Below are 26,198 nucleotides of genomic sequence, written 5' to 3'. Positions count from 1 at the left end.
TCCTACCACACATAAATTTTTTAAATGTTATTCCTATGTAAAATATAAGCTTTGCCCAAAAAAACTGATCTTGGCTTTGTAAGCAAGCAGGTGGACTGGATTCATATTGCAGTACTACCATCTTACTAACTGAATCACATGGGGCAAATCATTGAATGTCTCTAAGCCTCAGTTACTTTGTTTGTAAAATGGAGATAATTATACTTACCTCCATTGTAATTCTATTAATAAGAATTAGGAGATAATACTTTTCAACTAACTAGTACAAGCCAAGTATACAGAAAATTCTCAGTAAATGTTCATCTTTTCCACTCCCCCCAAAATAAGAATAGCTTAATTCTCTTGAAGAGTCAAAAAAAATAAAACAGAACAAAACAAAACCTTTATTCCTTCATTTCCTTTTGTAATTATTTTTAGGACACTACACTTAGTAGTGAAGTAAGCATACTGATATAAAAAATAACACTGGAGTGAATATACAACATTCTATTTGCAGAAAAACAAAGTACGGCAAGAAATTGAGTATGAAAAGATAAAAAGTTGTGAATGCTTCAAAAATAATGAATACATTCAATTGCTAAATTAACTTTCTACTAAATCAAGACCTCAGTTCAAACCAAATTATAGTTATGTAAAATACAGCATGTTCTGAGTTTGTGGCCTTGTTATAGAAGCTAAAATTCCAGGTTTGCGAACATTATCATAATTGATAACAAGCAACTTAAACATCAACTATTTAAAAAAAATTGAAAGAGAAAAAAATTTCTTCTCACTAATGATGCTAGTACTTACAATTCACTTCTAATGTAAAACACCATTTTAACAATTTAACGCCAACATAAGTAAGTCGTGTCTCTGAAATTTCTTTCCTAAAATGTTACTTCTTAAGAAGTATCATACTATCCTGCTATTTAAGACCTTTATTAATTCTGTTCCACACTAACAATCCCACAAAGATAAACTACTTAGAAGGAAGCTGCTTACTAGACTAGATCCGAAGACATATTAATCAGTGTTGACCTGCATGTATGTATCATCTTCCTATCTGCAATCATCTCCAATAAGATCTCTTAAACTCATAAAAAGAAATCTACAGCTTACAGAACCTCTATCTGCAAGGAAACCACGCGTCATCATTATTTCATGAACACTTAAACAAGCATCATTTGAAGGAAGCTAAAGTGACTCATCTATATACAATGACCAGCAGCTTTCACACCAGTCTGGACAGTGAACTCACACGTAAGATACACTAGATTAAGTGCCATATATCCACTTGACTACTTTACGTAATATTTCACCGGTGTTTATATTACAGAGCTCATAAGACCACTTCAAGCTGATACCTAAGTGAGAACAGTTCTAGAATTTCAACTTATTCATGAATCATTTAAATGTGAATGTACTTAGACTACCTAGAACAGACACATTCTGCTAGCTTATGTGCAAAGACCAAAAATATTTCACAGAAAAACAGCAATGGGAAAAAGAAGAAAAAAAAGAAACCCAAAAAACTACATATAGACAATTTTTTAATTTAAATTACTCAACGGCACCGAGTATTTTATCTAAATTATTGCAAGAAAATCATATGAAGTATATTAAACACTATATGTATGCTATATGAATTATTAGCAGTTTGTGTATATTCAAGAATAAAGGTTTTACATAGATTTTTCCCTCATTAACAGAAGAGACATATATTACATACAAAAGAAAATGTCTCACACATTTCCACATTTAAAGCTCTGACAAAGAAACATTTAAATTTAAAGCCCTAACAAACAAATATTCTAAGCCTTCTACTAGAATAAAAGCTTCATGAGAATAGGAACTTTATCTTATTCACAGCTATATCCTCAGTGCTAGAAGAGTGGCTAGCATACAGTAAGTAGTCAAAGACGAAACATCTGTTGAATAAGTGAATTAACAACCTAGTATCAAGTCAACATAAAAGTAATCTGCAAATTAGTCTGCTGCAAATAACTGGCTAGAAATAGAAATAGTTACAAAGGAAAACAGAAATCAAGAGTGAACTCAAACTATTTTTCTACTCAAAGTAAATGTAAAGAAAATTATTTAGTTCTAATGAATTTACTATGTCACCAAATATATGTAAAAACTATCTCCAACACACTAACATGAGAATACTAAACACCAGAAGAATTGAGCAAACAGCTCTACTCTTCTTGTAAGTAGAACAGTTCAGTAAGTCTCTATATGCCTTGAATAGAATTAACATCAAGAACAAATTTTATTTGGATGGATCTCTAGAACGAACATGAGGCAGTTTGATGTTCTTGGAAGGAATATTTCCAAAACATTTAACCTGTCTGGTATATAACAACAAAGGATGTAGCAGTAGAAACTCATGAAATATAAAGCGAAAATGCTCGTAAGAAATACAAAATTAAGTAAGTCTGATAGTCAATTTTTTAAAGGTTTGTCCCAAATTGACTTTGTGCCTCAAACAAAAAAGAAAAAAGTACAAAGTTAAAAATGAGAAGGGTAAAAGATAAGAAAAACAAAGGCTTTTTCTTTGGGGGGAAAAAAACTTTTAGAAAATAAAAAAGTTTCATAATGACATACATTTGAAACCTCTGGAATTTCTAAGCCTGTGGGTTCAAAATAAACCCTCAAGCTTAGAAATGAACCCATGGGCTCAGAAAATGCCTCCTTTTTTTTTTGAGACGGAGTCTTGCTGTCTCGCCAGGCTGCAGTGCAGTGGCATGATCTCGGCTCACTGCCACCTCCACCTCCCAGGTTCAAGCTATTCCCCTGCCTGGGACTTACAGGCATGCGCCACCATGCCCGGGTAATTTTTTTGTATTTTAGTAGAGACAGGGTTTCACCATTTTGGCCAGGGTGGTCTTGATCTCCTGACCTCGTGATCCACCTGCCTTGGCCTCCCAAAGTGTTGGGATTACAGGAGTGAGTCACTGCGCCCGGCCTTTAACTTTTAATAACTACAAAATAAAGTCTGTTCACTTTATAAGACCACTCTGTGGTCAAGCCATAAGCAGGATTTACCTCTGTCATTTTTTGCTAAGCTATACAGCTACACAGAAGTTCTCAACTCTGATCACACATTAAATTCATCTGAAGACCTTTTAAAAAGCACAGATACCCAGGCTGTATCTCTAGAGTTTAATTTTTGGTAGTATTTTTTTTAAATCTAACCTACCCAGGTGATTTCAATGTGCAGCCAAGGCTGAGAACTACTAACAAAGTGATCTTTCTTGTCAGATTATGCTTTTCTCATCCATGTATTGTTTCTTTCTTTTATGAAATTCTGGGCTACAAACCTGTATAGCAATATTACTATACTGAATACCATAGGCAACTGTAACACAATGCTAAGTATTTGTGTATCTAAACACGTCTAAACACAGAAAAGGTGATGCACTGTGCTGTGACCGTACAAAGGCTATGATGTCACTAGGTGACAGGAAATTTTCAGCTCCATTATAATCTTATGGGACCACTGACATACAGGTGATCAGTCACTGAAACGCTGTTATGTGGCACATGATTGCATATATGTAGAAAGGAGAATAGTCACTGAACACATATTAAGAGAAAACTGCAATAAGCCATGAAGAGTCCAGCAAAATGCTGAAATTAGAATGGTATGGTTTAGTAGTATACTCCACCTCTCCCTGTTACTTTGGGATAAAATAACATGATTATTAAAATTCTACTAGATTAAGAAAAATGTGCATGAAGGAGAGCCAAAGCAATTTTTTAAAGTGGTTCTATTTTCTGCCATTAATAACTATAAAATAGAGCAAGTATTTTAAAATCCTTTTTTGAAGCCACAACCAATAAAACAAAAAGAGAGATGAAAAGGGAATATCACTAAAATATGATATTTATACATATTAACCAAAGAAATTAATCATCCTTCTCACTGAGGAGCATTCAAGAATCTTCTTTGCACTTTTGTTAGTATATTATATTGTAGCAAATCAGTTTAAGATTTCAAAAGACTTAATTCATACCTCCATTGGTATGTGGTTTCCTTTTAAATGAAACTGTATTAACCATGTCCCATTCTGCTTCATAACTGTTCAGATGTTCTGATCCTCGATGACCTCTTTCTTTTGGGGCCTGAGTCCATTCTACAACTGAACTGGAGTCCTAAAATAATTACAACATATAAAATATTTAAAGTTTAAAACAAATTTAATTTCAATCCATAACATCATCTCAGCTTCAATGTTTGTAGGTTGGCTACAGATGACATCACTGGTGGGAAAACTGAACATCATTTCCTATCCTTTTCTCTCAATCACCTTTATCAAAAAAAAAAAAAAGGGCAAGAGAAGCTTGACTAGAATCCCATACAGGCAGAGTTGCCAATGAAATATAAACAGAAGTCAACTCTGAAAATGGTTTTGCTTTCATAATAAAAGCCTCATCCCTTTTTTCCTTTTTCCTGCTTTGAACGTAACCATGCTGCCTAAAAATAGTCATCCTCTGACTACAAGGAAAAAGCAAGAGAACCACTGCAAAAAGCTCCCAACCTCCAAACTTTTAGTTATTTAAGGAAAAGAGCCCCAATGGTGGCTATTTAAGCCATCAATGGTTGTATAATTTCTTATAGGCAATCAAAATTAGCTAAAAGCAACATATTTACATGTATAGTTCTACAGAACTTTCTATTTTTAAAGAGAATAAAACCAAAAGTCTAAAATGCAATATAGTTTGAGTAAATCAAAAATTAATTTATATACAACAAAAGACACTATATATAAGTTAAAGATAGCACAACTAGAACATTTTTCTAAAATATATGACAAGAAAAACATCCAAATTACAAAACTCTTATCAATTTATTTAGAAATAGACAAATATCAAAACAGAAAAACAGGCAAATGGTATGAATAGGTAAGTCAAAGAAGAAATAATCTAACAAACATAGATACGTCCAACTTCAATAACAACGAAAAGCGAGCTGACAGATTTCTATTTTCTGCCCCACTCAATTAAAAAAGATAATACTGAATATGGAAGACAACGTGAGGAAATGGACCGTCTTACACTGCTGATAACAGTGGCTCATTACTACTGACACAGGAGGACAAACTAGGTCTTTCTAAACACATACATACATAAAAATAAAATGCGTACAGGTAAAAATCTGGAAAGATATACATTAAACAGGGACAGGTAAGGGAGGCCAGGCGAGGTGGCTCACACCTGTAATCCCAACACTTTGGGAGACTGAAGTGGGCGGATCACCTGAGGTCAGGAGTTTCAGACCAGCCTGGCCAACATGGTAAAACTCCATCTCTACAAAAAATACAAAAAAGTTAGCCAGGCATGGTGGTACATTCCTGTAATACCAGCTACTCGAGAGGCTGAGGCAGGAGAATCGCTTGAACCCAAGAGGCGGAGGTTGCAGTGAGCCAAGACAACGCCATTGCACTCCAGCCTGGGTGACAAGAGCGAAACTACAACTCAAAAAAAGAAAAAAAAAAAGAGAGAGAGAGAGAGGTAAGGGAAAAGGTTCTAGTCAAGCAGGGCTTCAACTTTCTATTGAACTTTTGCAACAGGATTGTATTCATATGTAGACAGTATAATTCTTTTTTAAAAGGGAAAAAGGAAAACTAGTAAGAATAAAAAGAAACTATAAAGGCACAAGAAAAAATAAGAAATGGAAACAGACAAAAACAGTAGGGAAACTGAACAAATGAAATTATACAATAGATTGTTTTTAATTCCAGTTCCTTCCTCAAATGTCATTTCTCAGGGAGCCCTCCTTGTTTGACTAGTTTTTTTAAAAATCAACCCTCAGGCCCGGTGCAGTGGCTCGTGCCTGTAATCCCAGAACTTTGGGAGACCAAGGCAGGTGGATCACTTGAGGTCAGGAGTTCAAGGCAAGCCTGGACAACATGGCAAAACCCCGTCTCTACCAAAAATACAAAAATTAGCCGGGAGTGGTGGTGGGTACCTGTAATCCCAGCTACTCGGGAGGCTGGGGCACGAGAATCGCTTGACCTCAGGAGGCGGAGATTGCAGCGAGCCGAGATCACACCACTGCACTCCAGCCTGGATGAAAGAAAGAGACTCCTTCTCCAAAACAAAACAAAACAAAACAAAAAAAAAACAAAAAAAAAACCTCACCACCATCCCTATTAACCCTATCATCAGTAGTGAGGAAAGCTAAGAAGCATCTACAAAAGCACTCTGTTCCCCACCTCTCTGACTTCTACCTCCCTCTACCAACTCTGCATACAAAAAGGCTCAAATTGGTAGGTCATGCCAATAATTAGGGAAATAAGGATTAAAGGTCAACCTGAAGACAGGACAACTAAGTTCCAAAGACTGGAGTTTTGGAAAACATCATTTATCTCTAAATTAGGAGAAATTAAGCACAATGAGCAAAGGAATAATTTCTTTAAATCAGAAGAATTAACTGAAAGTCAACCTATACAAAGAAATTGGCAAGACTCCCAGCCCTTTTTCTCCACTCACTTGCAGAATACTGCCATCCAAGCTTAACCTCTCCAGCCAGGAATCGGCAGATTCTTCTCAAATCTACTAGCCCGAAAAGACATGGATTTTGACATTAGGGATTCCCCAAGGAAATGGCTTAGCCATGCACCCCAGGAAGTCTCACTATTACCAGGCCTATCCATACCTACAGAAAATATAATCACTTCTGTGCATCTGCTCTTAAATTTGTTAAATATGAGCACCACACTACATAACCAACAAACATCAAAGGCAAGTTATCTATAGAAAACAGAGTTCAAATGAAATCAGGTGGGGGTGGGGCAAAAGGTCACTAGAGGGAAATGGACTATATAGGGAGATGAAAAACATCTAAGAAGCTATCCTTAAACTCCTCGAGTAATAAGAAAATATATTACAACCACAAAGAACAGAATGCTAATGCTATTCCTTTAAAAGGGGACACGAGGACACTCAGAACAAGAAAGATGTTAGTAATGAAATTATAGCAAAAATGAAGAGTGAATTTCCTAGAAAATAGTACAGACCAATAAATGGATGGATGGATGGATGGATGGATGGATGGATGGATGGAAGGAAGGAAGGAAGGAAGGAAGGAAGGAAGGAAGGAAAGAAAGGAGAGGGGAAGGGATTTTAAAATTACAGGACCAGTCCAGAAAGTGTAAAGAGTTCCAGAAAGAAAGAAAACAGAAAATGGAGAAGAAATCATCACTAAAATAAATCAAAATTATTTCCCAGAAATAAAAAAAAAGACAGAAGTTTCCATATTAAAAGAGCTCATCAAGTACCCAGCACAATGTATTAAAAAAACAAATCCACAAAGGCACATAACCAGAACATAAAACTAGAAACAAAAAGACAGTAATTAAAAGCTTCTAGAGAGATTTAAAAACAAAAACAAAAAACACATAACATGGGATCAGGAATTAGAATGCATTAGACTTAACATCAGTGAAGGAAAGTAGAAAACCTGGGGCAAAACTTCAAAATCAGCCAGGCGCAGTGGCTTACGTCTGTAATCCCAGCACTTTGGGAGGCTGAGGTGGGCAGATCACTTGAGGTCAGGGATTCGAGATCAGCCTGGCCAACATGGTAAAACCTTGCCTCTACTAAAAATACAAAACTTAGCTGGGCATGGTGGCAGGAACCTGTAATCCCAGCTACTTGGGAGGCTGAGGCATGAGAACTGCTTGAACCTGGAAGGCAGAGGTTGCAGTGAGCTGCAATCGTACCACCGCACTCCAGCCTGGGCGACAGAGTGAGATTCCGTCTCAAAAAAATAATAGTAAATATAAATAAATAGATAGATAGATAGATAGATAGATAGATAGATAGATAGATAGATAGATAGATAGATAGATAGGCAAAAGATTTAGAACAGACATTTCTCCAAAGAAGATACAGTTGACCCTCCATATCCATGGGTTCTGTATCTGTGGATTCAACAAATGGAATCTAAAAAAATTCCACAAAGTTCCAAAAGGTAACACTCGAATTTGCTGTGCACCAAGTACTACGCTACATCGAATGGAACCAATACCCCACAGATACCAGAGGACAGCTGTATACACCACGTGGCCAAAAATCCCATGAAAAGATGTTCAACATCATTAGTCATTAGGAAAATATAAATTAAAACCACAACAACATACAACTTCAGTTATGGTTTGAATTGTGCTGCCCCCTCCCAAAAAGATAAATTAACGTCCTAACTCCCATTACCTCAGAATGTGACTCTACTTATTAGGTTGGTGCAAAAGCAATGTCATTTGTCAAAAGACAAGCCATTAAAGCAATGTCAAAGACCTCAATTACCTTTGCACCAACCTAATGGAAATAGGGTCTTAATACAAGTAATCAAGTTAAAATGAGATTATCAGGATGGGCCCTAATCCAGTATCACTAATGTCCTTATAAAAAGGGGATAAACACAGAGACAGACATGAACAGATAGAAGATGATGTGAAAACACACAGAGGACACAATCTACAAACCAAGGAATGTCTGATGCTACTATAAATTAGCAGACAGGCAACAGAGTCTCCCTAACAGCCCTCAGAAGAAATCAATCCTGCTAATACCCTGATTGATGATTTCTAGTCTCCAGAACTGAGAGACAATAAATTAAGACTGTTCTAAGTCACCCAGTTTGTGGTGACTTGTTTACAGTAGCCCTAGGAAACAAACAGAAATTCATATCCACTAGGTTTACTAAAATTAAAAGGATAATAACAAGCGTTGATGAGGATACAGAGAAATTGGAATCCTCATATATGGCTGGATTAGAAAATGATGCAGCCGCTCTGAAAAAGTCTGGCAGTTCCCCCAAATGTTAAACACAGAATTATGGAACCCAGTAATTCTACTCCTAGGTATATACTCAAGAGAAATAAAAACATGTTCACACAAAAACCTGCACATGAATGCTCACAGCAGCATTATACATATTAGCCCCAAAGTGAAAACAACCCAAATGTTCATCAATTAATGAATAAGATTGTGATATATACACTATTACACAATACAACTGTATACACAATTTTATTCATCAAAAACAAAAGGACCATACATGCTATATAACATGAATGAACCTTGAAAACCTTATGCAAAGTGAAAGAAGCCAGTCAAAAAAAAAATTACATATTATATGACTCCATTTATATGAAATGTCTAGCATAGGCAAATCCTTAGAGACAGAAAGTAGATTACTGATTGCCAGTGACTGAAAGTAGGTGAAATGAGGGGTAACTGCTGATAAGAGTTCTGGAGGGTGATGAAAATGTTCTAAAATTAGATACTGGTAGATGGTTGCACAACTTTGTAAATATACTAAAAACCACTGAATTGTATGCTTTAAAAGGATGCATTTTATGGTATGTGAATTACATATCGATAATACTGTTATTTTTTAAATGGTATTCCCTTAGTCACACATTTTTTTCTTAAATACCTTTCTAGCATAGAGAATACTAGAGGAATCTAATGCATCATCCAATGGTCTCCAGTCCACTATTACTTCAGCATCCTAGAGAAAGAAATTATGAACTATATTTAATATTCAGCAATGTTATTCTTAATTATTCTATTCCCTGAACCCAAAATAAAATTTCAGCCTCTTAAGTATTTACATTTCAAATATGCTAATATCATATGTAAACCAAAAATGTTACATACATTTTTCAAATTCTGCCTATTTTTCATTATGAAAAATTTGTATTACTGCAACTTCTACATAAGTTTTAGAATATTCCATGTCATTTTACCTAAAGTACAGACGGTCTCTGACTCATGATGGTTTGACTCAGGATTTTTTTGTAATAGGATGGTGTAAAAGCAATGCACATGCAGTAGAAATCATACTTCAAGTAACCAAAGAAACATTGTTTTTCACTTTCAGCACAGTATTCAATATATTACATGAGAAAATCAACAATTGATTATAAAACAGGCTTTATGTTAGATAATTTTGCCCAAATGTAGGCTAATGTAAGTATTCTGAGCACATTTAAGGAAATTAAACTATGATGTCCAGTAAGTTAGGTGTATTAAATGCATTTTTGATAAACAATATTTGCAATTTTGATGGGTTTATCAAGACATAACCCCATCATAAGTCAAAGAGCATGTGTCTGACTACTACATCATATCCATGTTAAATTTACAATTACTGTTCAATTACATAATTGTATCTTACATATGAAATTCAAACTTTCTGATAATTCTCCAAAGATGAATCACCACTATAAACTATTATTAAATAAAATCATTTACTAGAAACTTACCTTTTCTAAAACACGTAATATTCCTGAAATCAAGCTGTCTTGGTCATTGGTCTTTCCACAAGATGAGTGAATATATACTCCTTCCTGTTCATATATAATCTATAACAGGAAAAATAAAGTTAATCATGTTATTTCTATTGAGTACTATTTTAACATTTGTTAAAAATATTAAGATATATTTTCTTATCATACTTGGCCAAGTTTCTGATTATTTCATATATAAATGTATTATTTAAAAAAATACCTCTCAGACTTAAGAGCACTTCAATCAAGCAAACATAAACTGGAATGAATTCTGCTTTGTTAATGCATGCAGTTTATCAGATTCGTGATAATCACAATCTTGATCTTCTACTTAAAGATGTCAGACTAATTGCAACAAGTCTCAATATTTAAAATCCACCTAAAATTTATATTTTTCACCAGATGCAGTGGCACATGCCAGTAGTCCTAGCTACTTGGGAGGCTGGGCTTAAGCCCAAGAGTTCAAGGTTGTAGGGTGCTATCCACCTGTGAATGGCCACTGCACTCCACACTGAACAATACTGCAATAACTCATCTCTCTAAAAAAACAAAAAAATATTTTTTTCATGAGCATTAAGGAAAATACTGAGCTAGAATTGAAAATGCACTTGAAAATATCTAAGAATAAGAACAAATGAAACACAATGAGGAATCAATCTTTTCTAACTATTCCCATAATAGCACATTTTTACTGTAAGATCATTTTGGTGTATTTCTGAAACACCATGGCATAGAAATTCGGGAAATAATACATGAATTTTAGAGAGTAGTAATGAGAACAAAACTAAAGAGAGTAGTGATGGGGACTCCTAGAAATGACTAAACTAATTCAATTTCACAATATTAACTGAGTGCTTCTATAGGTAAAAAGCACATAAAAGACAAAGTACATGAAGATGATAAAGACATAATCCTTGAATAAATTCCTATGGGAATATAGGGGAGACTTAAGTTAACTCCCAAGTAAGTTTAAACATTTAAACTGAAGCCTCATTTTTCATAGACATAATGTTATAAATTAAGATTCCATTCTTGAGACCCATTTCAAACCATTAAAAAATTTTTTTAATTATGAAAATAAGTAAAAGAAAAACAGTCACTTCTAGACCTACGTACTTTTGACATATGTAAGTCTGGTCAATAGAGTTTATTATTCTATTTCTGTAGACCTTTTATTAATATTAGTCTTCAGAATATCATGGGCCAGCAATGCAAGACGAGCACCATCAGTCTATCACTCCTTCATTCATAAATGTAAATGGGCATGTATCCTCCTGTTTTTAGCTAACATTTACAGAACACTTATACACTAGGAACTTCATATGTTGTAACTTAATCCTTACAACCACCCTAAACCATAGATTATATAACTATATTCTACTACACCATGGGGATGAGGAGCCCATTTGTGTGAATAAGAAAACTGAAAGTGGTTAAATAACTGCCCAAGGTAAATGAGGCAAATAATAACAGGTAGTGATGAAACTGAAACCCAGGTAGTCTGACAACAGAAAACTGTGCTCTTAGCCACCACAATATAAAGGTTCCACATTACTTTTCCTGCCTCTCTTTTACTGTGATATGGACTTGTGTCAGGAAATAGTCTTTTAAGTAATTAAGATCACTAAGGAAGTTTTGATGTCAAAAACCTAAGTAACATGGCCTTTACTGAAATAGTTGTTAAGCATCAGACCAGCATGTAAACAGAAGCTTACATGGGGATAGGATGAGCTGAGAAAGGGTGGGAAACAATTCTATATTGTTTGTGGAGATGAGAAATTTTAAAGCCTATAGATATATGCACAAAAATATACATAAGAATATTCACAGCAGTATTATTTATAATTTTAGAGTAAGGAGAAGGAGGAGAAGGAGAAGAGGAGGAGGAAAGAAAGGATATGCATCTAAACATCCACGAATAGGAAAATTATCAAATATATCTTGGGATATCTATTCTATGGGGGATACTATTCAGGAGTTAGGATGAGGCAGATTAAATGGATGAGCAAACAGACAATGCACACAGAAAAATCATCGTGTATATACAGTATGCTGACATTTACACTTTTATAAAGTTTCTATCTGTGTGAAATATACAGAACAAATTCTGGGAGGATACTTTAAGCTGTTTAACAAAGATTACTTCGGGAGAACAGGATGAGGAAAGGTTGAAGGAGGAACTGTTAACTTTCTATGTTAATGACTCTGACTTATTTGAATATTTCAAAGTGAAAATATAGTCATATATTTAAAAATAATTTTAAAGAGTAACATGAAAAAAGGAAAGTCCAGAAGTATAAACTAAATTTTCTAGACTTCAGTCTATCAATTTATAAAACAGGAGGACGAACCAGATAATCCTACCTAGGAACACAAAAAAATATGAAAAGGTTATGGAAAAGAAATCCCTTAAAATCTCCAATTTTGCAATGTAATTTTACTTAGTCTGCATGCTGTACATTAGATCTCTAGACTTGTTCATCATATGTATCTATCTTCTATCCTTTGACCTATATCTCTCCATTTCCTAGCAACCCTGACTAGTGGTAACCACTGTTTAATTCCCAGGTTCAAGTGATTCTTCTGCCTCAGCGTGCTGAGTAGCTGGGATTACAAGCACGTACCACCATGCCCGACTAATTTTTGTGGGTTTCACCATGTTAGCCAGGCTGGTCTCAAACTCCTGACCTCAGGTAATCTGTCCGCCTTGGCCTCCCAAAGTGCTCGGATTACAGGTGTGAGCCACTGCGCCCAGCCCTGAGTTTTTTTTTTTATTAAGCATATTCCACATATAAGTGAAATCCCACAATTATTTTTCTTTCCGTATCTGCTTATTTCACGTGGCATAATGCTATCCTCCAGTTAAATAAGATTTTAGCTGTTGTCACAAAAAAGTAACTATGTGAGATGACAAATATGTTAATCTAATTCACTACAGTAACCATTTTACTATCTATATGTATCCCATAATATGTTGTAAACCTTAAATGTACATAATAAAATTTATTTTTAAAAAGATATTGAGAAAAATATTCTCAAGCCTTTGTGACACATGGATCAGAGACTCAGAAATAATACGTTAGCATATTTTCACATAAGACTCAGCTAGTAGAATAGTCGGACACTTCCTAATTCTCACAGTGGAAAAAGAGACACTCATTTGGCAAGAAAAGCTTGCTATCATTAACAATGCAATCTAAAGTTCTATGATACCATTAACACTAAAGAGATTCTGGAACCTTAATGAGGTGAACCCTATACAACCAAATAAAACATTTTACCTTATTTAGGCACATTAAGCAACTCTTTCTCTTACATTTGTTGGGTAAGTGTTGCCTACTTTTTTTCACTTAAGGAAAAGTTGAAAGAGTTTCCTAAGTAGTTCAGCTGGGAAAATAATTAAAGTGACAGACACCTTACAAAAAAGTCAAAGCTGGCCGGGCGCGGTGGCTCACAACTGTAATCCTAGCACTTTGGGAGGCCAAGGTGGGCGGATCATGAGGTCAGGAGATTGAGACCATGTTGGGTAACACGGTGAAACCCCGTCTCTACCGAAAAACAGAAAAAATTAGCCAGGTGTGGTGGTGGGCGCCTGTAGTCCCAGCTATTCGGGAGGCTGAGGCAGGAGAACAGCATGAACCCGGGAGACGGAGTTTGCAGTGAGCCGAGATCGTGCCACTGCACTCCAGCCTGGGCAACAGAGCAAAACTCCGTCTCAAAAAAAAAAAAAAAAAGTCAAAGCTGCACTCATTCTGTATTCTGCGTTCCTCAACTCTTCAGCCCCTTTTGAGGAACAAATTATACACCCCAAAACTCCAAATTTCAAACCACATTTATACTGTCTTCAGAAAGCAGTCATGTTTAGCTTTCTAATTTTCAAGGGTGTGATGTTAACTGATACAAAGTAATAGTTCTGCCAGAAATGGCAGATTAATAAAATTAATAAATTTATTAATTCGTAATAGCTACTAAATCTTACAAAGTATTATATTTTATAAGACTTAAGGGCACAGGAAAAAAAATAGTTGCATTGGTACATAATTTACTTCAAATATAAAATCACTTAGTAATAACTGTTTTAACTTAAACATAGTTTGAGCAACCCTAATTCAAAAATATTAAATCTGGGTCATGGGTGACTACTAAAGGGTTTTATATCAGTCACTTCTGTACCACAGCAGATCTATCTGGACTGACTTATCTCTGGGACCTCCTGCCATTTTTTCTCTCCAACCAAACTACAGAGATCGACTTTGTATGGGTTCAGAACAATTTTACACAGGGACACACAAACAATTATATTCACAGTTGAAACAAACCATGGAGTTTCAAGCCTTCACTGAGTGCTTTTTGCCTCACACTCCATGGCTTCCCTTTTGCAACTGAAGCACGACATGTCACAGGAAATGATTAGTGCCTCTGAAGTGCAACCAAAGAATATGGGGAAGGTTAGGCCCATCCTTAGAGGACAAGAGTACAAATGGATGTGTCATTCCACACATCTAAAGGTGCTAAATATTAAGAACTGAAAGTTAACCTAACAAGCTCTTAAGTATGTTCCGTCATCCTACCTTAACAATGTAAAGGCCAATTTGAAATAAAAATATTCAGACTCTTTAAAAAATATATATATATTAAATCTGAAATGCTCCAAAATTTGTGCACCAGCTTCAAGCTCAAATGAAATGGACTCTGGAACACTTCCTCGGCTGAGTACGGTGGCTCAGGCCTGTAATCACAGCACTTTGAAAGGCCAAAATGAAAGGACTGCTTGAACCCAGGAGTTCGAGACCAGCCTGGGCAACAAAGTAAGATCCTGTCTCTAAAAAATAAATAAATAATTTTGTAAAAATATGAACACTTTGTGGATTTCAGGTATTTACAGTGGGGATGCTCAACCAGTATACTGCAAATATTCCAAAATCCAAAACACTTTTGGGTCCCCAGTATTTTGAATAAGGGATAATCAACCTGTAGCACTTTGTTTCCAAAGTACCCTGCTCTCACATAAATCCTCACAGCCCCCCCGAATAAGTCAAAACTGATACTGTTATCCACATCTCTATTTTATGAAAAGAATGAATTGAGGAAAGAGTCATCAGGAAATCTGTAATCCAGTCTTTCCTTGGATGAATAGGTGGTCTTTAGTAAAGTCACCAATCACAGATTTGCTGAAACATTCATCCATTAAATCATAACTGTTATTGCCTAAAAAAACTACCAGAAAATTTCCACATGGCTTCCCTAGAGGACAACAGTTCCTGAAATGGCTTAAATGCAGAAAACAATGCTGCTTCAGAACTGAAAACCAATTTTTAAATGTCTAAATTTATAAACCAATGCAGGAGCATTTGGCCTTTAAACAAAAACCCTTAGTCTCATCTGAACTCCTAAATATTCTACACAAGAAGCTTAACCCTTTTCAATATCATCTTGGTTTAAATCATTCATTGAATATTGTAGTCCTTCAATCTATTTTTTAAGGGTGTGATCTTATTTTTTATTCATATGACATACCTGTTCATCACCCCAATCTCTAAGCACATGTGTTTATTAAAATACAAAAATCACAACTCTCAAATACCAACTATTTTAAATAGCCCAAAATACAAAAACAGAAGTCCAGAGACTGATGTCAACAAGATGGTCGTCTAGAAGGCCCTAGTACTCATCTCTCCCCAACCCCCAACAAGCAACCAAAACAATGAACCAACAACTATATTTTAACACAAAAACTGAGGAGGCAGGCCAGGCGAAGTGGCTCACGCCTGTAACCCCAGCACTTTGAGAGGTCGAGGCAGGAGGATTCGTTGAGCCTAGGAGTTCAAAACTAGCCTGGGCAACACAGCAAGACTCTGTCTCTAAAAATAAAAATAAGTAATAACTGAGGGAGAGCACTAGAGTACATCAGAGGAATAACAGAAACCCTTGTAAGCACACAGAAACTCAGGATGGCCACAGAGAAAGAAGGAAATATTAGGATCTCATCACTCCATCCCAGAGTTGAGATCATCTGGGAACCAGGAGGAACTTCTTCCTAAAGCTAGGATGTAAACGAGAGAATACCAGCAGCCTCCACCAACAACTTGGACACCTACAGACCTCACCAGTGGGGTCCCTGCAGTCCTCACAGGCACTAACATCAGCTGAGGGAGCTACCTGGAGTCCAAATAGCTGTGCTCCCCCAAGAAAGAAGATACTATGTCCATCCTTGTGGCCCAAAAGACTACTGCACTATGCCACCTTGGAACTGGAACTGTAGCAGAATGTGTATTGCTCTGGGGGAAAGTAGCCACAGATTCCCTTCATCACTGAGACTAAGCCACCACCGAACCACCCCAGTCCACTGGCCCATCCCCAAGCCAGCTGTGAACAGTTGGTACACCCTTCCCTGTGGGGCCAAGTGGAAACAGAGCCAGTCCACCTACACTTGCCCTCACACCCTCAGGCCAGAGCTAAAAGTGGCATCTTGCCTTCTGGGAAAACAGGACTTTGGCCACTCAGAGCAGTTCCATATCCCCAGTTCCCAAGTTGAAACAGTGCCTTGGCCACCCAGAGCAGTCACACACCCCAGTACCCAAGCTGAAGTGGCACTCTCCATCGCAGGGAAATGTGCCTGAGCTGCACAGAACAGTCACGCCCCACCAGGCCAAAGCTGGAAGCGCATATCACTCCCTGGGAAATCGGTGCCCTGCCTGAGCTGAGCAGCTACACATCCCCAGGCTGAGGTACCCCACATCCGAGACAAACACCTGTGGCTGACCTAGATAGCCCACCCTACAGGCCAAACAACTCTAGTACCTTGCTTCTCTGGAACTGGATTAGCCCTCCAGCGTCTAAGCTGTTGAGATACTCCTCTCCCTGGGGAATAAAGTCATCACTGTGCTATTCCCTACCCGCCCCACCTCCTGGGGCCCAAATCACAGCTGTGTTCTGCCATTCTGGGGTACTTGCTGCTATTGCACCTGGATTCACAGAGTCTGAATACTGCCAAGCCCCACCATCCCAAGGTCTAGAGTCTCTACTACCCAGGACCTCATCCCCTGAGATCCAAGTGAGATCTCAAGTGAGATCCAAATGAGAACCCTATTGGCTTAAATTCCTGAATTGTAGCCACACCCTGCTCCTCAGGTCGAAACCTTCAAAGTACCCCCTCTTCCCAGGAGTCAGGCCAGTGTTGTGCCCTGCCCTCCAGGAAGAGAATCATAGCTACAACCCACTCCCCTGGGCCCGGGCTGCTACAGGGTGCCTCAGTGTCATAGATCCTGGCTCTGTGGGCAACCTATATCCAACACAGCCAGAGCAAGCAAACCTGTACCCCAAGAACCAGATGACAAAATAGGTTTATGAGATGCGGAGCCTAGACACTGAAACCCACAGCTGCTCCAAGCACCTACACATAGAATACAGTGCCACTGCAGCTGCTTATGGGCCATGACAAATCTGACACCAAAAACGACTTAGACACCCTCAGCTAAGTCTCCTGTTGTGAGGAAAATGAGACGAGGAGGACCCCAAAAGCCCTCGACAGCAAGAACATTACCACTGCTGCCACAAACTTCTACAACCTATGCCACTGAGGTGCCACAATTATTGCTGATACTGAAAGCAGCTAAAGAAGTTACATGGATACTATACCACTGCACCTATTTGGAAACAATCACTACACCCTTCTCAACCAATAAATTAAAACTCAACTGCAAGTGGGCCAGGCACAGTGGCTCATGCCTGTAATCCCAGCAGTTTGGGAGGCCAAGGCAGGTGGATCACAAGGTCAGGAGTTCAAGACCAGCCTGGCCAAGATGGTGAAACCCTGTCTCTACTAAAAATACAAAAATTAGGCAGGCATGGTGGTGAGCGCCTGTAATCCCAGCTACTCAGGAGGCTGAGGCAGAGGACTGCTTGAACCCAGGAGGCAGAGATTGCAGTCAGCCGAGATCACGCCACTGCACTCCAGCCTGGGCAATAGAGTGCTACTCCGTCTCAAACAAAACAAAAAAACAAGAAAACACTCAACTGCAGGTGAAAGTTATTCTCTATAAAAGCCACTCTACAGAGTTTAGAAAAGGGAATTGTTCCACTAGATGCAAGGACATCAACAGAGGCACGCATGAAACGAAAACAAAAAGCGGCCAAGTGCAGTAGCTCACACCTGTAACCCCAGCACTTTGGGAGGCTGAGGCGGGCAGATCATGAGGTCAAGAGATCAAGACCATCCTGGTCAACATGGTAAAACCCCATCTCTACTAAAAATACAAAAATTAGCTGGGCATGGTGGCACACGCCTATAGTCCCAGCTACTCAGGAGGCTGAGGCAGGAAAATAGCTTGAACCCGGGAGGTAGAGGTTGCAGTGAGCCGAGATGGTGTCATTGCACTTCAGCCTGGGCAACACGAGTGAAATTCCATCTCAAAAAAAAAAAAGGCAAGGAAATAGGAAACCACCAAGGGAACATACAATTCTCTAGTAGCAGACCCCAGTGAAAAAGAAATCAACAAAAGGAATTCAAAGTAATAACCTTAAGGAAACACAATGAAATACAAAAAAAATACAGATAATTCAATAAAACCAGAAAAATAATTCATGACATGAATGAGAAATTCCATAAAGAAATAGAAATAATAAAAAAGAGCCAAACAGAAATTCTGCAGCTGAGGAATTCAATGATAAAATAAAAACATACAATGGAGAGCTTCAATAGCAGACTTGATCAAGCAAAAGAATCTCTGAATTTAAAAATAAGTAGTCTAACATTACCCATTCAGTGGGGGGAAAAAAAAAGACTGACAAAAGTCTATAAGCCTTATGGGACACCATTAAGCAAGCAAATATTCCTATTATGGCACTTTCAAAGGGATAAGAGACAAGAAAAGGTGTAGAAAACCTATTTAATAAAATAACCGAAAACTTCCCAAGTCTGGAGAGAGATATAAAAATCATCCAGATTCAAAAACCTCACAAGTCCCCAAATAGATTCAACCTAAAAAGGTCTTCCCTAAGGTACATTATAGTCTAACTGTCAAAAGAGAATTCTAAGAACAGCAGGAAAAAAAGTCAAGTCACATATAAGGAAGGCCCTGTTAGATTAAAAGCAGATTTCTTTCTTTTCTTTTCTTTTTCTTTTTTTTGAGATGGAGTCTCACTCTCTCACCCAGGCTGGAGTGCAGTGGCATGATCTTGGCTCACTGTAAGCTCAGCCTCTCAATTTCACACCATTCTCCTGCCTCAGCCTCCCGAGTAGCTGGGACTACAGGCGCCTGCCACTATGCCTGGCTAATTTTTTGTATTTTTAGTAGAAACGGGGTTTCACCATGTTAGCCAGGATGGTCTCGATCTCCTGACCTCATGATCCACCCGCCTTGGCCTCCCAAAGTGCTGGGATTATAGGCATGAGCCACCGCACCCAGCCTAAAAGTAGATTTTTTCCTTAGAAATCTTACAGGCCAGGACAGTATGGGATGATATATTCAATGTGATGGAAGAAAAATACTTCTAGCCAAGAATACTGTATCCAGTAAAGCCCTAGCCAAGAATACTGTATCCAATAAAGCTGTCTTTCAGAAATCAGGAAGAAATAAAAGTCTTCTCCAGACCAAGTGAAAACTGAGGGAATTTATCACTACTAGATGGGCCTTACAAGAACTGCCCAAAGGAGTCCTATATCTGGAAGGAAAAAAAAATGAAAATTACTATAATGAAATCATACAAAAGTATAAAACTCATTGCTAGAGAGATACACAAAGGATAAAGCAAACAGAATCAAACCTTACTAATTACAGAAAACCACCAAACTTCAATGATAAACTATGAGAGCAAAAAGGAACAAAGGATATACAAAACCACCAGACACAATTAACAAAATGAGAGGAATAAATCCTCACCTATCAATAACAACCTTGAATATAAACAAATTCTATATTTGTTTATACATAAAAGATATAGACTGGATAAATGGAATTTTTTAAATGACTCAACTATATGCTGCCAACGGGAAACTCACTTCATCTGTAAAGACACATACAGACTGAAACCAAAAGAGAGCAGGTGTAGCTTTATGTGTATCAGATGAAACAGACTTAAAAATCAAAAACTGTAAAAAGAGACAAGGTTATTATATAATGAAAAAGGGATCAATTCAGCAAGAGGATATAACAACTACAAATATATATGCACTCAACACCAAAGCACCCAGATACATAAAGCAAAATACTAGCTCTAAAAGGAGAGCTATACTCCAATACATAACAGTTGGGGACCTCAACACCCCACTCTCAGCAACGGACAGATCATCTAGACAGAAAATCAACAAGAAAAAAAATGGATTTAAGCTGCACTTTAGACTAAATGAACCTAACAGACATTTAAAAACATTTTATCCAACAGCTGCATAATATACATTCTTTTCATCAATACATGACCCATACCCTAGGAGAGAACATGTTAGGCAGCAAACAAACAAATCTAAACAAGCTTAAAAGAACGGAAATCATATGAAGTATCTTTTCTGACTCTAATGGAATAAAACTAGAAATGAGAAACAAGAACTTGCAAATTTGTACAAATACATGAAAATTAGACATGTTTCTGAATGACCAATGGGTCAAAGAAGAAATCAGTAAGTAAATTTCTTAAACTTCTTGAAATAAACAAAAATAGAAACACAACAGTAACAAACCAAACACAAATGAAGAAAAGAAACAATAAAGATCAGAATAGAAATAAAATTGAGACCAAAAAAGAAAAAATTAACAAAGTTAATTTATTTCTAAAGGCAGACAAAACTGACAAACCATTAGTTAGACAAAGCAAGAAAAAAGTGAGAAGACCCAAATAAAATCAGAAATTTAAAAACTATACATTAAAACATACCACAGAAATATAAAGGATCACTACAGAGACTAGTACAACCAACCATACTCCAACAAACTGGAGTATGGATAAAGTCCTGGACACACTTATCAAGACTGAATCAAGAAGAAACCAAAAACCTGAACAAAACAATTACAGTAAGTTTGAATCAGTAATGAAAAGTCTCCCATGAAAGAAAAGCCCAAAACCCAATGGCTTCACTGTGGAATTCCACTAAACATTTGGAGAAGAACAAATGTCAATTCTTCCCAAACTGTTCCAGAAAACTGAAGAGGAAAGAATTTTTCCAAACTCATTGTATAAGGCCAGCATTACTCTGATGCCAAAACTAGACAAAGATACAACAAAAAAAGAACACCATAGGCCAATATCCCTGATGAACATGGTTGCAAAAATTCTCAACAAAATACTAATAAGCAGAATCCAGCAGCACATTAAAAAGATCACTGTCCATGATCAAATGCAATTTATCCCAGGATGCACGGATGGTTCAACATATGCAAATCAATAAATGTGATATATCACATCATTAGAATGAAGGATAAAAATATGATCATCTCAATAGACAGGAAAAAAAAGCATTTTATAATATTAAACATCCCTCATGATAAAAACTTTCGGCAAGTTGGTAGAAGAAACATACTTGAACACAATGAACTTTACGGCCAACATTACACTTAACAGGGAAAAGTTCAAAGTTTTTCTCTAAGATCTGGTACAAGACAAGGATGGCCACTTTCATCACTTTTAGTCAACACAGTACTGGAAGTCCCAGCCAGAGCAATTAGACAAGAGAAAAAAAGAAAGGACATCCAAACTGTAAGGAATCCTTGTTTGCAGATATAATCTTACAGAAAACCCTAAAAGCTCTACCGAAAAACTCCTAACACTGATAAATTACATAAAGTTACAGGACGCAAAATCAATGTACAAAAATCAGTAGCATTTCTATACACCAATAATGAACTAGCAGAAAAAGAAACCAAGAAAGCAATTCCATTTACAATAGCTACAAACAAACAAAAAGGAAATAATGTAGGAATAAATTTAACCAAGGTGAAAGATCTCTACAAGAGTAACTACAAACACTGATGAAAACTTAAGGAGGACATAAAATAATGGAAAGGCATCCATGTTCATAGACTGGAAGAATTAATATTGTGAAAATGACCACAATACCAAAAGCAATCTACACATTCAATGCAATCTCTATCAAAATACCAATGACAATCTTCCCAGAAATTGAAAAACAATCCTAAAATTCATATGGAACCACAAAAGATCCCAAACAGCCAAAGCAATCCTGAACAAAAAGAACAAAGCTGGATGCCTCACACTACCAGACTTCAAAATATACTACAAACCTACAGTAACCAAAACAGCATGGTGCTGACATAAAAACATACACAGACCAATTAAAGAGAATAAGGAACCCAGAAATAAATTTAGAGCCAACTGATTTTTGACAAAGTCACCAAGAACATTAACTGAGGAAGACACAGCCTCTTCTATAAATGGTGCTGGGAAAACTAAATATGTATATGCAGAAAAAATGAAACTAGAACCCTATCTCTCACCATATACAAAAATCAACTTAAAATGGATTGAATGGTTACGCGTGGTGGCTCATGCTTGTAATCCCAGCACTTTGGGAGGCCGAGTCAGGCAGATCACCTGAGGTTGGGAGTTCAAGACCATCCTGCCAATATGGTGAAACCCCGTCTCTACTAAAAATACAAAAACAAAAATCAGCAGGGCATGGTGGCAGGTGCCTGTAATCCCAGCTACTTGGGAGGCTGAGGCAGAAGAATTACTTGAACCTGGGAAACAGAGGGTGCAGTGAGTTGAGATCGCACCACTGCACTCCAGCCTGGGCGACATAGCGAGACTCCATTTAAGAAAAAAAGAAAAAAAAATTGATTGAAGGCTTAAATGCAAGATCCAAAACTATGATAGTACTGTAAGAAAATGCTTCAAAAACTACTAGAGGAAATTATTCAGGGCACTGGTCAGGACAAAGATTTTATAGAGAAGATTGCAAAAGCATTGGCAACAAGAGCAAAAACAGACAAACAGGATCACATCAAAATAACAATTTCTGCATAGCATAGGAAACAATAGAATGAAGATACAACCTGTAGAATGGGAAAAAATACCTGCAAACTATACATCCAACAAGGGTTTAATATCCAGAAGATACAAGAAAGTCAAAAGCCTCAACAGAAAAGAAAAAAAAAAATACTCCAATTTTTAAAAGGGCAAATAAGCTAAATAGGTATCTCTCAAAAGAAGACATACAGGAAGTTTATATTCAGGGCAACTTCAATCTATGCTCCCGGACTGCAATCCTCCATCTTGGCACAAATAAACTCTGTTGTGGGAAGTCAGGGAACCTGAACAGAGGGACCAGCTGAAGCCATGGCAGAAGAACATAAATTGTGAAGATTTCATGGACATTTGTTAGTTCCCCAAATTAATACTTTTTATAATTTCTTACACCTGTCTTTACTGCAGTCTCTGAACATAAATTGGGAAGATTTCATGGACATCTATTACTTCCCCAATCAATACTCTTATAATAAATTTCCTATTCCTGTCTTTAATCTCCTAATCCCATCATTTTTGTAAGCTAAGGATGTATGTCACCTCAGGACCCTGTGATGATTGCGTTATCTGCACAAATTGTTTGTAAAGCATGTGTGTTTGAACAATATGAAATCTGGGCACCTTGAAAAGAACAGGATAACAATGATTTTTAGGGAACAAGGGAGATAACCATAAAGTCTGACTGCCTGCAGGGCCAGGCAGAACAGTCATACTTCTCTTCTTTCAGAAAGCAAATAGGAGAAATACCGCTGAATTCTTTTCTCTTCAAGGAATAACCCTGGGAAAACGAATGCATTCCCAGGGGGAGGTCTCTAAAATGGTCGCTCTGGGAGTCTCTGTCTTATGCAGTTGTAGATAAAGGTTGAAATATGCCCTGGTCTCCTGCAGTGTCCTCAGGCTTGCTAGGATTAGGAAATTCCAGCCTGGCAAATTCTAGTCAGACCGGTTGTCTGCTCTCAACCCTGTTCCTGTTAAGATGTTTATCAATGACAATGTGTGCCCAATGGACATGGACCTTCACCAGTAATTCTTGTTTTGCCCTGACCTTGTGATCTCACTCTGCCTCTCTGCCCTTGTGATATTTTATTGCCTTTGAAGCATGTGATCTCTGTGACCCATTCCCTATTTGTACACCCCTCCCCTTTTGAAACCCCTAATAAAAACTTGCTGGTTTTGCAGCTCAAGGTGCATCACGGAACCTGCCGACATGTGATGTCACCCCCAGACACCCAGCTGTAAAATTTCTTTCTTTTGTACTCTTTCTATTTCTCAGACCAGCCAACACTTAGGGAAAATAGAAAAGAACCTACGTTGAAATACTGGGGGCTGGTTCCCCCAATAAAACTCTATATCTACATTTAAAAATGACAATGACAAAAAAAAAATACAAATGGCTAACAAGTATATGAAAAAATGTTCAACATCACTAATTAGCAAGAAAATGCAAATCAAAACCTCAATGAGATACCATCTCATCCCAGAAAGGTTAATTAACTGATGACTAATTTTTTGTCATCAAAACAACAACAGCAACAAAAAAAATGCTGGTGAGGATATGGAGAAAAGATAATTCTTATATACTGCTGGAAGGAATGTAAATTGGTACAACCACTACAGAAAACAGTATGAAGGTTCCTCAAAAAACTAAAAACAGTGGCCAGGTGTGATGGCTCACGCTTGTAATCCCAACACTTTGGGAGGCCAAAGCGGGCAGATGGCTCAACTCAGGAGTTCAAGACCAACCTGGGCAACATGGTGAAACGTTATCTCTACAAAAATATAAAAATAATTAGCCGGACATGGTGGCACATGCTTGTAGTCCCAGCTGTTCAGGAGGCTGAGGTGAGAGGATTGCCTGAACCCAGAAATTGGGAGGTTGCAGTGAGGCAAGATTACATCATTGCACTCCAGCCTGAGCAACAAAGTGAGACAGTATCTCAAAAAAAATGAAAAAAAAAAATTACCATATGATCCAGTAATCCCACTTTGGCTATATATCCAAAAAAAAAGAAAATCAGTATGTCAAAGAAGCACTCCCAAGTTTACTGCAGCACTATTCACAATAGCCAAGATAAGGAGTCAATCTAAGAGTCCATCAACAGATGACTGTGATAAAGAAAATGTGGTGGCCAGGCACGGTGGCTCACACCTGTAATCCCACCACTTTGGGAGGCCGAAGTGGGCACATCACCTGAGGTCGGGAGTTCGAGACCAGCCTGACCAACAGGAAGAAACCCTGTCTCTACTAAAAATACAAAATTAGCCAAGCGTGGTGGCACATGCCTGTAATTCCAGCTACTCAGGAGGCTGAGACAGGAGAATCACTTGAACCCGGGAGGCAGAGGCTGCGGTGAGCTGAGGTCACACCATTGCACTCCAGCCTGGGCAAGAAGAGTGAAACTCTGTCTCAAAAAACAAAAAAAGAAAGAAAATATGGTATATATGCACAATGGTATACTATTAAGCCATAAAAATGAAAAAAATCCTGTCATTTGCAGTAACATGGATGAGCATCAAGGATATATAATAAGCCAGCCACAGAAAGATAAATACCACATGTTCTAACTCATATGCAGAAGCTAAAACAGTTGGCTTCATCGAAGTAGAAAGCAGAACAGCAATTACTATAGGCAGGGAAGGGTTGGGGGAAGGGAAGTAGACAAAGGTTGGTTAATGAATACTAAAGCACAGCTAGACAGGAAGAATAAATTCTAATGTTCTACGGCATTATTACATGATATAATTAACATTTTATTCAAATAGAAGAGATTGCGAATGCTTCTAACACAAAGAAATAATAAATGTTCTAAGCAATAGATAGGCTAAGATCTGATTACACATTATATACATATATCAAATTGCCACACTGTACCCCATAAATATGTACATTATGTGCCAATTAAAAAAAAGCAAAATCTAGATTTTTCAAAGTCCAAT

The 26,198-nt window shown here is 37.4% G+C and overlaps 1 protein-coding gene across 3 annotated transcripts in view; it reads right to left on the bottom strand.

Annotated features, from left to right (window-relative positions):
- TBC1D15 (TBC1 domain family, member 15) overlaps positions 1–26,198 on the bottom strand; it is an 82,545-nt gene that overhangs the window by 37,897 nt on the left and 18,450 nt on the right. For 2 of the 3 annotated variants that reach the window (XM_011929343.1, XM_011929344.1), the window contains exons 2-4: positions 10,263–10,361; positions 9,431–9,505; positions 4,002–4,140 (exon numbers count right to left, since the gene is read on the bottom strand). In XM_011929343.1, the coding sequence (XP_011784733.1) occupies positions 4,002–4,140; positions 9,431–9,505; positions 10,263–10,361 (313 nt within the window). Of the gene's footprint in view, positions 1–4,001; positions 4,141–9,430; positions 9,506–10,262; positions 10,362–19,499; positions 19,511–21,198; positions 21,275–26,198 lie in introns of all 3 variants that reach the window. The other variant, XM_011929345.1, reaches the window with a different exon arrangement.

The sequence above is a fragment of the Colobus angolensis genome, unplaced genomic scaffold (genome assembly GCF_000951035.1).
Source record: "Colobus angolensis palliatus isolate OR3802 unplaced genomic scaffold, Cang.pa_1.0 Scaffold80, whole genome shotgun sequence".
Classification (NCBI taxonomy): Eukaryota; Metazoa; Chordata; class Mammalia; order Primates; family Cercopithecidae; genus Colobus; species Colobus angolensis.
Note: the sequence above shows the minus strand (reverse complement) of the source record. Positions and strands in the feature narration are given on the sequence as shown.